Source organism: Nematostella vectensis, chromosome 8, assembly GCF_932526225.1.
Source record: "Nematostella vectensis chromosome 8, jaNemVect1.1, whole genome shotgun sequence".
Lineage (NCBI taxonomy): Eukaryota > Metazoa > Cnidaria > Anthozoa > Actiniaria > Edwardsiidae > Nematostella > Nematostella vectensis.
Window position 1 is genome coordinate 11,683,886 of NC_064041.1, and position 14,783 is coordinate 11,698,668.

The window sequence follows — 14,783 nt, forward strand, 5'->3', positions numbered from 1 at the left end:
AGCATAAACCACAGGATAACCAAACTTGTCTTGCCCTGAAATATTTCAAGCTGAGACGTCGTCGCTTTTTTATGAAATTTTTGTATCCATCACCGACCCATTCACTTTTCTTTTGTTTACCAAAACGCTTGCGGGCTAGAATCCATTTATATTGAAAAAGAGAGCAACAAAAACAAATGTGACCCTAGCACCAAGGACAAATGAGCTAAATCAAAACGTCACCAGAAAGGTGGCATTCGATTGGCTAATCCACCTGCATCTAAAATATTGACACCTGAAGTGGAAGTTTATTACCCCTACGTATGAGCAATAAAACTAGTATCTAAGTATCCATACCTAAAAGAAGAGTACACACAGAAAGACACAGAGACACGTAGGAACTGGATTGTTAATGTAATTTTATTGTTGTTGTTTCTCTATTAGTAATAACATTTGTAGAGGAAATCACCTATTTGTCTATTGAAATTTTTGCTGTCTGATGGTGGTTTATTTTCATCAAAGCACAAACAATAAATAAGATATCATTTTTTTTATGAACAACAGTTATCAAGCAAATTAAATCAAAATAAATATTAAATGAAATAAAATTGGCCTTCTAGGTTATATATAAGAGTAAAAAATTGCCTCATGCTCATAGTAACTATTAATGAAGAATCACTTTGGACACTTAACAGTGCCAATAGGGTCCCCCCCCCACCCCCAGTATAGGCTTCTATCTTAGTATCATGCCCCCCACTCAGTATTTTGAGCCACTACAGTAATGCTTTAGTGATCTGTAGTTGTTGAATCAGATAAAATATGAAAAAAAAAATATTCCATATGATGCAATTTGGTCATTATTTGATGTTTCTGTAAAATAACTTGACGGCTCTAATTTTTCATTTTTACTAATATTTGTTGTTGTGTCATATCTTTGTAGTCTGAATTTTTTTGGGGGGTCAAACCTTTTTTAGAATAAATTGAGAATATTTCTAAAGGTCTTCCCTTGCAAGTAGTCTTTTTAGGAAGGGATAGTAGATCAATTGAAAGATCTGTTATGTCCATTTAAATCTCACAAATTAGTGCAATCAATAAAGAGGGGCTATTTGTCTACAAGCGCTCACTAGCATAGTTCTCGCTACTCGTAATATTATCCACTGAAGTCGCTGCACTAGATAGCTGTGAGTTTAGACCATGCTTATCAACAGGTGGTCTATAACCATTGATTATGGCCTGCTTAAGGCGAAGCACACCCTCTGCGAGCTTTTTATAGTCATCCTCACAGTTATACACATGACAACTGATACGACACCATAATGATGACTGAATGCAGGTGACAGCGACGCAGATGCTGTAGCGTTCAAACAGGTCCTTCCTGCAATGAAAAGGGTGTAAAACTTATAAACACACTGGCAGATCCATACACTATAAAACTGTGGAGAAAAAATAATAAAATGAACATGAAGAAGGGGTGGATGACATAAAAAAATGGACCAGAGGTATATCAAAATGGGGGGAGGGGGGACAGATCCATGCCTGCATCGACCCTCAAATAAACGAGCCAAACAAGCACACCAAATAACCAGTTTTTTTAGATGCACTGTCATGCAATACCAGAAAGAGGAGCAAAAGCAGGTCCTGTGCACACAAGCAATAGAAATAATTAGAAGGATCATGTTTGAAAACATTGACAGTAGAATCAAAGTGCAAATACAGAGGGAAGTATACAGGATCCCTTGAAGAGAGGGACGAAAAAATCTAATAATAGAATTGACGTGAGGTGAATCTCTGTGGATTTTAGCCCCCATTTTTTTTTTAAATTTCAGCTGGACCTTATAGTTCAATAAGCTATTCCTACCTCCCAAAGCAATTAGGGAGGCAGTCTTGCATTCCTTTTGCTTCTCCAGACTTTGCAATCATATAAGCTCTCTTAAGGTTGGTTCTCACTTGGACGTAAGCGCAATCGTAACACACTTGATTTTCTTGCGCTTGTGTTGCGCTTGTGTTGCGCTTTGGCTTGCGCTTGCATCCTAGTAGAATCACCCTTTACTACCTCCTACTGCATTTATGTGGCTGCCCTACCTTGCTTTTGCTTGTCTAGACTTACAGTAGTAACCCAAATAAGCCACCCCTATCCACCAAGGCAATAAGGGAGGTGATCCTACCTTGCTTTTGATTCTCCACACCTAGTAGCCCCATAGGCCACCCCTATCCACCAAGGCAATAGGGGAGGTGGTCCTATCTTGCTTTTGCTTGTCTAGACATACAGTAATAACCCAAATAAGCCATCCCTATGCACCAAAGCAATTAAGGGGGGTGACCCTACCTTGCTTTTGATTCTCCAGGCCTAGTAGCCCCATAGGCTATCCCTATCTCCTGAGGCAGTCGAATGCAAGCCATATACGGCGCCCGCATGTTGTCTGGTATGGGTAGGGTCTCTGTCTGCCATTTAGAAGCCAGCATATTAGATGCCCAATGACACAAAGCCATGTTGTGTGATTGGATGTTCTCCTAGTAGGAAAAACACCAAAAATGAGTTGTAATAAAAATAGCACAAGTCTGTTTATCAACTGCTCTTGTTTATCACTGTTATCAGTACTGAAATGTCCAGCTTGAGGTTACAAACTTGAGTGTGGTTTGTAGTTTTGCAGATTTAATTCATTCTAATTTTTTATCAAAAAAACTTTAAAACATAAGTTTAATGTATAAAAAGGGTAAAACTAAATTATCAAATAGTCCCCAATTCAGGAGTTCTTCCCTGTATTTCCTGTCTTCCGTATTTCCTGTCTTCCCTGTATTTCCTGTTTTTCTTAAGCTAAATATCTATAATAGGGGGGCCTTGGCCTCCTAGATCAACACTCATACCAGTCCTCCCAAATGATAGTGATACTGCAGTGCCGCCTCAACTGCAAAAATGTTACTCTGATCTTCAGTCCCTTGCAACAAGAATTTCATCTGGAATCCAAGGGAGTGATTCCAGGAGACAGCTAGGGGGTTGATCTGGCTTTGGTACTTCTTGTGGACCCAAAGAAATGCTGTTCCACGTGGTGCAAACATCCACTTGTGGAGGTTCCCTAGTAATTCAAAATTCTAATGAATAGTCCATAATTTGGATCATATGGCCCAGTGTTTTTGTATGCTGAAATGGGTGGTGTGATTAAAGGATTGGGTGTGTCCTACTAAAGTTATTCATCTGGCATTATTTTAGAAGGTAATGGAGCAGGGGAAGGATTGAAGAACTATTTAAAGCCGCATTGTCACCAGTTACTTCCAGAGGTCCAATGAAAACCTCTATCAATCACACCAACAAAGAAATAGATAATAGATTGTTGCGTAATTGACAAGAAGTAAACTAGTGACAATGCAACTTTAATCACTCAGGCCCTTTATATCCCTCTTGGGATACTGACATTACAAACTGAATAGTACTGGAAATTTATTGTTACAGGCATGTGTAGACCTAACCTTAAAGAAAACAGTCATTGCTGATTTCAACTTACTAAAAGGTGAGATTATTTAGTTAATACCATCATCTATGAAAGGTGCTGAGAATTGTGATGTAGTTAAATAAGACTTAAGAATCATCTCTTACTGTAATTTCTAGTCTTCCAACAGAGGCATAGCAGGGGGTGAGGAAATTGGGACATGTGTTCCCACCAATCATTTTAAAAGCCATATAATTTAAGTCCATCAAGTAATATTTTTAAACTGCTATTTTGTCTGTGATACAGCACTCTTATACTTCTTCGAAAAATAGGCTAGGGGTTAAAGTATTACTTTATCAAGTCAGTCCCCTACCAACATAGAAGTCAGCATCAAGGCTGTCAATCTCCAGTGAAACCTGACCGGGTGCATGCGCCCCATCGACTAACGCCATAACACCATGATCATGGCACGCCTTAAGCAATTTCTTAACCGGCAGCAACAGAGCACTTGAGCTAGTGATGTGGTCAATGATTGCGATCTTGATATTTGGGTTTTCTTGGAGAACTTTCCGATACTGTCCCACAATGTCCACAACATAATAATCTGAGTGGCCTCCCAGGTCAGATGTTCTGAATGTCAAGTTAAGCACCACTAAGTTAGCCTTCTTTGAATGACATACTTCCTGGGTTGTCATGGAGACTGCACCATATGTCTGATTAGTCACAAGCACGCTATCTCCTTCCTTGAGGTCAAGGGATCGCAGAATGGCATTGATTCCTTGGGTTGCATTATTTACAAAGACTAAGTCCCTGTGATCACAGTTGATGAAGTTTGCCACAGATTTCACAGCCTCAAGCCACCTGTCAGTGCTCTTGTAGAATATGCAGCCATCTGGGCAACCCTCTTCCTCGTACTATAATTACATTAGAAACAGAAAAACAGTTAGAACACAGGCAGCCCAATGATACTGTAAGTGGTTTATAAAGGAATGTATGGGGGAATTTATATGTTATTGAAAAAATACATTATTATGAAAAATAAAACTTTAGAACATGTAATTGTGTTTGAGTCTTCCTCAGTTATTTCAATTTTGCTGATAGAATATCAGCAGAGCCAGTTTGAAATTGAAATAAAGGAAGACTCAAACACAATATTACATGGTCTAAAGTTTTATTTTTCATGATAAGGTTTTTTTTCTCTAACATATAAACTCCCCCATTCATTCCCTTATAAACCACTGACAGTAGCATTGGGCTGCCTGTGTTAGAATATACACCTTTTGCTTTTCATTACCAAGAAATACTAAATAATAATATAACAAACGATAAGTAATTGAATAATTATTTTAGGATATATAAACGGTGTAATAATTGAGGACCTTGCATTAGACTGTGATTACATTAGAAACAGGAAAACAGTTTGGAGGTAATGTGTAGGGTTGGATAGTGGTTTGCTTTTCTAACCAAACATTAAAAGGTAAAGGTTGGATGGGGGTAAGCTTTTTTATTATTTTGTGGTTTCAAACAACTAAACATTAGGGGACAACTGTCTTAAGGGTTAAAGCCGCATTGTCACCAGTTTACTTCCGGAGGTCCGACGGAAACCTCAACCGTTAAAAGACAAAAGAATCTATAAGAATCCGAGATATTTAACAGGCCATCCGCTCTAAATTATCAATCACATCCTCAAAGAAACTTCCAATAGACACACTGCTTTCAATATTTTGAAATATTTTTCGCGTTTTCCGTTAAAAATCATCGGATATTGTTAGGTAATCGACCGGAAGTAAACTGGTGACAATGCGGCTTTAAGTTGTGGGAAGAATACCATCTAAGGGCAGGGTAGAGTGAGTGACTGCCTTTGCTGATACAATAATCTAGAAGAAAGGACCTGTAGCAACAGTACTTTTTAACGTCTTAGTAATCAAGCAAATCTTTTTAGTGCAACAACCAGGGCTTCTGGAATTACGCGCTTGTGCGGACGCGCGTAATTTGGATTTCTCTGCGTAATCCGCGTTATCCACAAATTTCCGCGTAATCCTGCGTAATTTAAACAAAATATTTAAGTACACAGCTGATGTGTTCTTTTAGGGTTCTTACCTCTATTTCTCGTAAAAAAAAGAGAGATATTCTTCGAAAGAGTGCGATATTTCGAACTGAATTTCAAAAACAATAAAATGACTAGGCGTTCTTAGCCAAACCGAGAAGGCCTAGGACTAATAATAAAATACCCTTTATAATTGGCTGGTGGCTAGGAGCCAATGAAAACTCGCCTACGATATTTTCGGGCAAAAAAAATAATATTTTCAAGTTATTTTGTGCTTTCCTTCGGTACATAATATAGTTTGGACATAACAGTTGAAATTTCGTTTAATTTTGCGTGTAATTTAGTAAAGAATCACGCAAAATTTTGATTTTTAAAGAAAAATGTATTGCAAAATTCCACATAATTTAGCGCGTAATGATTGATTTTCCGCGTAATTTAGCGTGTAATTTAGCAAAGAATCCCGCGTAATTTTGAGATTTTTTCCGCGTAATTCCAGAAGCCCTGAACAACATACCAGATGCTTTAGCCTTTCCTCCATAACCCTCTTAGGAACAGCACCAAATGACCCATTATTGACATGGGTGATATTGGAGTCGAGATAGAATTCATGTAAGAGTAAGAATTTGCCAAACAGAGACTTCTTGAGGCCAGGACTGAGCAGATATGCGAGAACTATGTTAGACATCTTGATCACGCCAACATAAGCGACCAACAGGAAAAAGGTACAGAACTGGGCAACACTGAAACATAAAAAACAAGATCAGATATTCAAATCACACCTACAACCTTCAGATAACATAAGGGCTACTAAAACATTTCTTTTCTTGTTCAGTGCTTTATTTTTTTTCCTTAAACAGGTTATTTGTGATGTTGAAAGCAGGTGTTTTTATGCATAACATATGGGGATTCTAGAACTTTAGATTTCAGGATTTTTAGGGGTGTATGGCTGGTATCATGTCAAAAATCTTGCTGTCAACATTTTATTTTCATAAGATGGATGACTTAATTTAAAGGAGAGGTTTTCTCTTATAACTACTGGAACTACCTAAAAGACCTAACTAGCAAATAAATATGGAGACCACAAAACTATATAGATGAAATGTGGAGATCAGCAAATTTCAAATAAATCAATAAGTAATTTGTGTGGAAATTATTCATAAATCATGTCCATATACACCTATATTACAAATAAGGTTGCACTTGCAAATCCATGTATCGTAACTCGTGGTGCTTCATGGGTAGCGTATAAACGGCTGAATTCTTTTATATGAAAGCCATGTAAATGTTCATAAGAACGTAAAACAAGAATTCTACAGCTTTTGAAATGTAGTGCTGAGCCTGAGTTAGGCAGGTGTGCAAATTGCTCCAACACACCGCCAGCATGTTGCAGGCCGTAGCCACGATTTTTCTTGGAGGGGTGCAAAATCCGAAAAAGTGGACCTAACTTTTCCGGGGGGAGGGGGAGGGAGGGAGTTCTATGATAAAAATCTCACCAACTCCGAAAGAACAAAAAGGGATTTTTTTATGTCTTTGCAGTATCTCCACGGGGCATTTATTGTCGGATTTGGCTACATACCAGAGTGATCTAGCTTATAATTTTTAGTTTTGTCTACAAACAGCACGTCTATTGACATTCAAAAGTGGACTTTCAGCCCTTGTGGGGGGGGGGGGGGGGGGTGTTGGGTAATATGTCTACGTGTGACTAGTGTTTGATGCATGTCAGGACCAAAGGCAACCCAAGACTCCATCATTTTACTTGTCTCCACAGGATTCCACAGGATTTCGGTTGATTTTGGGTCTATTTTGTCTCCTGGCGTCATAGCAGTCAAAATTTTTTAGACTTCCAGTGACGATAAACAACAATTCATTTAATTTAATTATAAGAGTTATAAGAGTTTAATTTAATTATAAGTAGCATGTGAGATTTGTGTTCTTTGTTATATTTTTGTTATTATTTTTGTCATATATAAGTTTCAAGACCATAAATTTGCGATGTTTTCTTTATTTATAGATGTGGTTACGTTAATTCTTTTTTAAATGACAGCATTATTTGAATGCGAACTATTTTTAGCTATGGAAACGATGCAAATGAGCCCAGCATTGCTGGGTTCGTGTACAAACTGCACCAACAACGCTGTGATATGCTCTAATGACCACGATACAAAGGAAATGCTGGCGAAGTGTTGAGCAAAAGTTTGAAATCAATCAAAATTTCGCAAACACTTGCCAGATCCTCCAGCACCTCCCAGAAACGGTGTTCAGACTGTACCATCATTGCTGGGCCAACGTCTCGCCAGCAATGCTTTCGATGTTAAAAAGGTAACATGTAACAAACTATTTGGCATATCAAGCAAACTTTGTCAGAACACCCCGAAAACACATTTAAAATAGAAGGAAAAAAGATTGTTTTATGAATACATTGACCATAAGACCATGCTTTTTCTATAACACACCTTGAGACGATCCGTGTAAGAAACTCCATTAGTTATTAGTAATCACAAATCAGTAACATGAAAGGCTTGGCGGGAAGGCTGTATGAGGAAGATAAAAAAACAAAAATGTTAAAAGAAACGTTGCTATGACCCTTTACATTTGAAGTCGCCAGACAAAAGAAGAGTAAGAGCTCAGTCGCGCACAAATGATTCGGAAAATACCTACGATACAAACGTATTACTCACGCTTGTGCCCTTCAAGAACGTGTACGAACTCTTTGAGGTATTCGCATGAATTGAGGCTTTGATTTCAGCTTGACCTTTGCACAAGAAGAAATGGCTCCACATTTTGTTTACTGACGACATTCGGAGAGTACTCGGAGTCCCGAATAGAATCCGATCACTTTCCCGCCTCTTCCGAAGGCTTATATGCGGGGTGTCTTTGCTCGACAAAAGGGCCTAGCGTTCTTTTCGATAGCGTTGTTCGTTGCGTGTTTGTGGAAGTTTAGCCGATCAAAAAGGTATATTTTATCCTCCAAAATCCCCTCTTTTTTGAACCCATCCGACTTCAAAATCTTACTAATTCACTTGTTCAAGATGGTATTCTCAACGCCGAGTTATTTTTTTCGGCAAAGAAAGCCATTTCGACTAAGTATAGTTCTTTCCCGTAACCTTCCTGACAGAATCATCCAAAATGGCTGAAGACGGTGATGTTGAAAACGAATTGTTGGATTACGAAGAAGAGGAAAATGAAGCACCAGCAGAGGGAGCCCAGGCCATCAAAGATCAGGCTAAGAAAGATGTCAAAGGAACCTATGTGAGCATTCACAGTTCTGGTTTCCGAGATTTTCTTCTCAAGCCTGAACTTCTGCGAGCCATCGTCGACTGTGGATTTGAACATCCATCGGAAGGTAAGCGAACGGTCAAAATTCACTCAATTAATACAACATAATCTCGCGGTTTGTTTCTTTAACACCCTTTTTATTGAAAAAATCTAAACTTTGATTCAGGATCTAAACCCGTCTGTTGAATTTGAAAATGGCATGAATAATTGAATATCGTCATTAATTCAGAGAATGAATAACCTTTTTCGCTTATAAAATGATAATTTCTTCTTGAGAAAAGATCAGAAATGATAATCTATAGGATGTATACTTTAGGACTTTGCAATGTTTCTTTCAATGCTTTAGTTGGGGAAATGATTGTTCTCTGGCAAGGCACCTGTTTTTTTTATAAGCCAAATTACTTATTTTTAATTTCCTGCTCCACAGTCCAACACGAATGCATCCCCCAGGCCATCTTAGGTATGGATATTATCTGTCAAGCAAAGAGTGGTATGGGCAAGACCGCTGTGTTTGTCCTTGCAACACTACAACAACTTGAACCAGTGGATGGCCAGGTTAGCGTACTGGTTATGTGCCATACGCGTGAGCTGGCGTTCCAGATTCACAAGGAGTATGAGCGGTTTTGTAAGTACATGAGTAATATCAAGATTGCAGTGTTCTTTGGAGGCATCAACATCAAGAAAGACCAACAGACCCTCAAGACCAACTGCCCCCACATCGTCGTTGGCACTCCTGGTCGCATACTGGCCTTGACGAGAGAGAAGACGCTGAATCTCAAGCACGCCAAGCACTTTATCCTTGACGAATGCGACAAGATGCTTGAACAGCTTGGTGAGATTAACACTGTTTTCTGAATTTTTCTTCATAATAAGACAGGGTTGCCCCTAAGGAATTTAGTTGCCAGTTAAATAGGGCCTAAAATCAAGTAAAAAAAAAAGATTCAAAAGCCATAATTCAGCAGCTCATTTTAACACTTTTCCTGCTCGCGAAATTCACGGAAACCAGCACTTAGGAACAAACCAAAATTAATGTTAAAAATTAAATGTGGTGTTGAATACCTATTGCTTGTTCACCTCTGCTTTGAGGTCTAAATATCTTGTTTAAAATATTTTGTTTTGTGTACCCTTTGATGTGTTAGATCAGTAAAAAGTGCTATAAATGTTCGGATAATAGGGTTGTTCCTAAGAATCTGCTGCTGGCAAATTTCACTGACTAAGCTTAATGATCATCTTTACTTGATTTGTAGAGACTAGAGACAACCCCAAATGGAGTAGCTGCTTACTGCTTGATGAGGATCTAATGTTTATAAACTTTATAAAATCACTAACCTATATATCTCCATTCCAGACATGCGTCGAGATGTTCAAGAAGTATTCCGCATGACGCCCCATGAGAAACAAGTGATGATGTTCAGTGCCACACTTCCCAAGGAGATCCGCTCAGTCTGCAAAAAGTTTATGCAAGATGTAATTATTCAACCTCCTTCGTTACTACCTCACACTTATTCCTTCAGTGTAGCAATCACTGTGCACTAGTCTGGGCCTGGCTGCACTTGATGCGTCATCGTCCTTATCTACTGCCCCATGCAGGGCAGTGAGAATCTCTGGGGCCCCCACCAGAAGGATGTAGTAGCTTCCAGTAGTGCTTTTGTGTGGTGCAAAACAAGGTCTGTTGTTGTGTGCAAGATCTGTTGTTGTCTGCAAGATCGGTTGTTATCTGCAAGATCCGTTGTTGTCTGCAAGATCGGTTGTTGTCTGCAAGATCCGTTGTTGTCTGCAAGATCCGTTTTGTTGTCTGCAAGATCCGTTGTTGTCTGCAAGATTGGTTGTTGTCTGCAAGATCGGTTGTTGTCTGCAAGATTCGTTGTTGTCTGCAAGATCCGTTGTTGTCTGCAAGATCCGTTGTTGTCTGCAAGATCGGTTGTTGCAAGGGGCCTTTGAAGGTTGAACATTGGTTTTCTGTAAAGTTGCTTTTGAGTTTGTATTTTTATGATTTAAATGCTTTGTGATTCACAGCTTTGAGGGCAAAGCATTTGTTGTTGGAAAAGAGTATGTCTGTGAAGTGTTGGTGAATAAAAAAAACTGGAGGAAATGATAGTAATTGGATAGATGTCAATAGAAAACCGCTGATAGTTGTGCTAACTTTGTGCCACACTAAAGCCTACTGGTTAGCTTCTGCAACACCTCGTCCGTGCCTGGCAATCCTGGGACTTCAGTGATCTGAGGAAGCTCTGCTGTGGGTGTGTTCTGTCTGTTCCTCCCATTTGGGGTGCACCCCTGTCTCAAGACCTATCAAGCTACTGCTTGTGAGGTACTGGGTCTACAGGCAATGTCATCAGAGTGATGCCTCATCCTTAACTGTGATGCCGGTGGATGCAGACTTCGCAGTGCTACACTACCTGGGGGCTCTTCGTGTGTATAATAAATAATTGTGACAATTTTCAAGCTTTCAGATTTATGTCTGTACATCAAAATTGCCTTTAAGTTTTTGGATTCAAAGATTATGGAACTCTAGATTTCTATTTAAAATGATACTAAAAATATTTATTTGGAATGACGAAGATTTGAGGTTTTGAACATCTTTCTTATATGACGAATTTTGATGAATTTTTCCTTCTGATATAAGTTTTGAATTACAAAGGGGACTTGTTAAAGGAAAATGTTAGGTTGGAAAAGCATCTTTTTGTTGTTATCTCCACAGCCTATGGAGGTGTATGTTGACGACGAGACCAAGCTCACACTTCACGGTCTGCAGCAGTACTATGTCAAACTGAAAGATAACGAAAAGAACAGGAAACTATTTGACCTGCTAGATTTGCTGGAATTTAACCAGGTATAGATTTTTCTTAAAGTTTCTTATTTTTCTTCCAGTTTCTTTTTTTTTTTTTTAAAGAAAAACGAATGTGTTGAAAAATAATTATTTGTGAATTCATGTGAATCAAAATTTGTGCTACTGATCAATTCCAACCTTGCGCATACCTTTTCATCACCACAGTTTAAAGTCCAAATTCTGCTAACCTCGAAGGGTGACATAAGAACAGGGACCAGAATTTCCATTTAAAAAAAAACAGAAACAAATCACAACAGCTTAACCAAATTATAAGATTTTGAGAATCGTACCTTACTACCCTGGTTTCAGAGCCTCGTGCGTCTTTCTATTTAGTGGACAGCAAGCTTGAGATGAGGCTCTGGCCTCTCGAAGCGCTATTTTGACTTATGCTAGTTTCAGAATCTGAACTTGGTCGCTGATTTCCCAATTGACCTGCGGTCATGGAAACCAAGAAATTCTGACAGTTTTCTATTGTACTGGTCATTTGCCCCATGAGTTCTTTGATAGACGTGTTCCAAGGATACCTGCGAGTTATGGGTTTTCTGGTGAATTTTGTTGTTTTTAACTCGGGTTTTCATGCGCTTTTCATACTTGTGAACTTGATTCCTGAGCGAAGAGATGTTTACATCCAAGGTATCACCATGTGAAACTGACACATGCCAATCACAAAATGTTAACATGGATGTGAGGCATAAGTCAAATTAGCGCTTCTAGAGGCCAGAGCCTCGTCTCAAGCTCACTGGCCACTAAATGAAACTTTCGAGGCTCTGGAACCGGGGTAGTACGTTACATGGTGTGTGTTTGTCACAGATACCTCAGATTTGGCAGAAACTTTAGATGCCTTGTTTTCTGACAGTACAAATTTTCTGGCAATACAAATTATATTTAATGTGAATAATTTATTTGTTTCAGGTTATCATCTTCGTCAAGTCTGTTCAAAGATGTACAGCCTTGTCCCATCTTCTCCTCAAACAGAATTTCCCTGCCATCTGCATCCATCGCGGCATGAAACAGGAAGAGAGGTGGGGTCTCAGATAAACATGATGTCTCTGAGCAAGTTATACACTAAGATTGCACTTGAGAATGCCACTGTTGATACACTATATTTTGTAATTAAAATTGATGCATTTAATGTTTAGGTACAAAAACCAGGAGTGATTTGAAAATGGTAAATAAGACATGAAAGGCTAAAAAAACTGCAAAACATGTTATAAGAAAAATCTACAATCTAGTCAATTTGGTGTCATCATGTTCGATCATGGTGCAAGGAACTGCCATTTTAACTTGGTTGGTCTTAAATTACTGAAAAAAGCACTTTTACACCCAAAGCACTTTCAAGGCCCAATTATGCTCAGTATTTCTCCCACCAATCGTGCTGTTATGATAATTTGTTCATTCAGCAACAGCACTTGTATGGTTGACCCTCTGCCACATTGTGTATGGGATTTTATGGCACATTTTATAATGATATATAGTTCAAGGAGATATAAAAGTTCCTTTTTTCCATTCTACAGATTAGCAAGGTATCAGCAATTCAAGAATTTCGAAAAGAGGATGCTTGTTGCCACCAACCTATTTGGACGTGGCATGGATATAGAGCGAGTTAACATCGTCTTTAACTATGACATGCCTGAGGACTCTGACACCTACCTCCACAGGGTATGTAGTGGCTGAGTAAATAGAGACCTAAGAAACATTGCATGACTTGTACATTAATTTAGTGGAACTGGTATGTACCCTATTCGATAAAATGCACATGGTGGTAGGTTCACTATCTCAAATTATCTCTGATTGGTGTCTCCTGTGAGACATACAACAGCTTTCCACATAAAAGCCTGAAAATTTAGAACCTGTTTGGCTAAGATTTGTTATCTTATACACCATTTATATAAGATCCCTACAGTAAATGTATAAGAGATTGTCTAAAAATGTTTAGGCTAACCTTGTAAAAAGCAGGTTCTTATGTGTGGGGAACTACTGTATATTTCATTCTTAGTTTTTTTATGTTATGTCACACATCAACATAAATGAAATCCAAAAAAAATGGACCGATCTTCCTTATTTTGTTTAGTTTAATCCCTGTTATAAACTACAGCAATTATTCTTCTCAGGCAGTGAAAGGGGGGATTAATTGTTGAGTATGTCCTAAGTTTTGTGTCTTGTGTATTGTACCAAGGCAAGTGTGGCTTCCCCTAACCAATGCATACAAATAGTGCTGTCACTTCACACATTAGTCAAGTGGCTTACTGGTATCTGTTATTTCCAGGTGGCCAGAGCCGGACGATTTGGTACCAAGGGACTTGCCATCACATTTGTATCTGATGAAGCAGATGCCAAGACACTAAACGAGGTGCAAGACAGATTTGAAGTCAACGTTGGTGAACTTCCGGACGAGATAGACATGTCATATGGTAAGTTTCGATTTCAAGAAAGAGTTTTTGTAAAAGTGAGGAGGTGGGATCAAAGGGGGCTGGGAGGATTTTTCATAATCACAAGTTGACATTAATGCACATATACAGAAACTCATTCTTTATCCAATTTTATCATTATTATTATTTTATTTTATTTTTACATTTGCCCCTAACCATAAAATTAATTAAACAGATCATCCCTTCCTGTGGGGAATGTTAAATGGAATGCTTCAGTAGTTTTTTCCACACTTTTGACGTCTCACCATTGTATATTTCCTTTTTCATAGTTGAACAAGCACGCTAAAAGAGACCTTGAATCACGAACACACAACAAGAATCAGATACAAGGAACAATGCATATCAGTCTACATCTTTGTATTATAAACACGCTCAAAGCATTTCAAGTTTTTGTATAGTTTGTAATACAGCGTGTGACTTCGTTTTTAACTACTTTCCTTGGAATGTATTGTAAATTCAAATAATCAGAGGCTGATCAAGTGCTGAGATGTATCCCATTTATTGGTTTAATGCCTAACACTAGGATTTATTTAAATTGACTTGCTTGTGAAGCCAGGCACGACCTTGCAGCTCTTAGTAAGCCCTCTGTACTTTTTAGTTCATGTCTTGTATTTTTTTTTATCTTTGTTTGATATAATTTACTCTGCTGATTGGAAATGTTAAGTGTTTTAGACAGTATGTGACAATAAAAACGTTTTTGTATATCATGTTGAATTATCTCAATATTATTCTGCTGGACAACTCTCTTTTTTTTTTTTTCAAACTACTGGGGGGGGGGCTACTAAAAATGACATTTT

General features: G+C 38.4%; 2 protein-coding genes across 4 annotated transcripts; one reads left to right on the forward strand and one right to left on the reverse strand.

The window, feature by feature from the left end:
- Positions 1-381: 381 nt before the first annotated feature.
- On the reverse strand, positions 382-8,266 carry LOC5515361 (L-cysteine desulfhydrase). 2 transcript variants are annotated; one of them, XM_001635439.3, is made up of 7 exons: positions 8,130-8,266; positions 7,905-7,982; positions 5,966-6,191; positions 3,778-4,318; positions 2,845-3,053; positions 2,306-2,490; positions 382-1,354 (listed from the first exon to the last, which is right to left on the reverse strand). In XM_001635439.3, exons 2-7 carry the CDS (start codon positions 7,931-7,933, stop codon positions 1,090-1,092), a joined length of 1,455 nt encoding a protein of 484 aa, XP_001635489.1. In that variant the 5' UTR covers positions 7,934-7,982; positions 8,130-8,266; the 3' UTR covers positions 382-1,089. The 2 variants fall into 2 exon arrangements, with proteins under 2 accessions (XP_001635489.1, XP_032240898.1); XM_032385007.2 differs by having other exon boundaries at positions 8,106-8,242.
- On the forward strand, positions 7,743-14,688 carry LOC5515330 (spliceosome RNA helicase Ddx39b). 2 transcript variants are annotated; one of them, XM_048731608.1, is made up of 9 exons: positions 7,743-7,770; positions 8,567-8,794; positions 9,155-9,559; positions 10,076-10,194; positions 11,429-11,560; positions 12,470-12,579; positions 13,072-13,216; positions 13,824-13,968; positions 14,256-14,688. In XM_048731608.1, the coding sequence occupies exons 2-9, from the start codon at positions 8,578-8,580 to the stop codon at positions 14,270-14,272; spliced, it is 1,290 nt and encodes a 429-aa protein (XP_048587565.1). In that variant the 5' UTR covers positions 7,743-7,770; positions 8,567-8,577; the 3' UTR covers positions 14,273-14,688. The 2 variants fall into 2 exon arrangements, with proteins under 2 accessions (XP_048587565.1, XP_001635457.1); XM_001635407.3 differs by lacking the exon at positions 7,743-7,770 and adding an exon at positions 8,262-8,404.
- The last annotated feature ends 95 nt before the right edge of the window (positions 14,689-14,783 follow it).

Coding starts and splice junctions, on each gene's coding strand:
- LOC5515330 (XM_048731608.1), top strand. CDS start 8,578: ATGGCTGAAGACGGTGATGTTGAAAACGAATTGTTGGATTACGAAGAA. Junction 8,795..9,154: donor ATTTGAACATCCATCGGAAG/GTAAGCGAACGG, acceptor CCTGCTCCACAG/TCCAACACGAATGCATCCCC. Junction 10,195..11,428: donor GCAAAAAGTTTATGCAAGAT/GTAATTATTCAA, acceptor TTATCTCCACAG/CCTATGGAGGTGTATGTTGA.
- LOC5515361 (XM_001635439.3), bottom strand. CDS start 7,933: ATGGAGTTTCTTACACGGATCGTCTCAAG. Junction 4,319..5,965: donor AGGAAAGGCTAAAGCATCTG/GTATGTTGTTCA, acceptor ATGTAATTATAG/TACGAGGAAGAGGGTTGCCC. Junction 1,355..2,305: donor CCTGGAGAATCAAAAGCAAG/GTAGGGTCACCC, acceptor TTTTCATTGCAG/GAAGGACCTGTTTGAACGCT.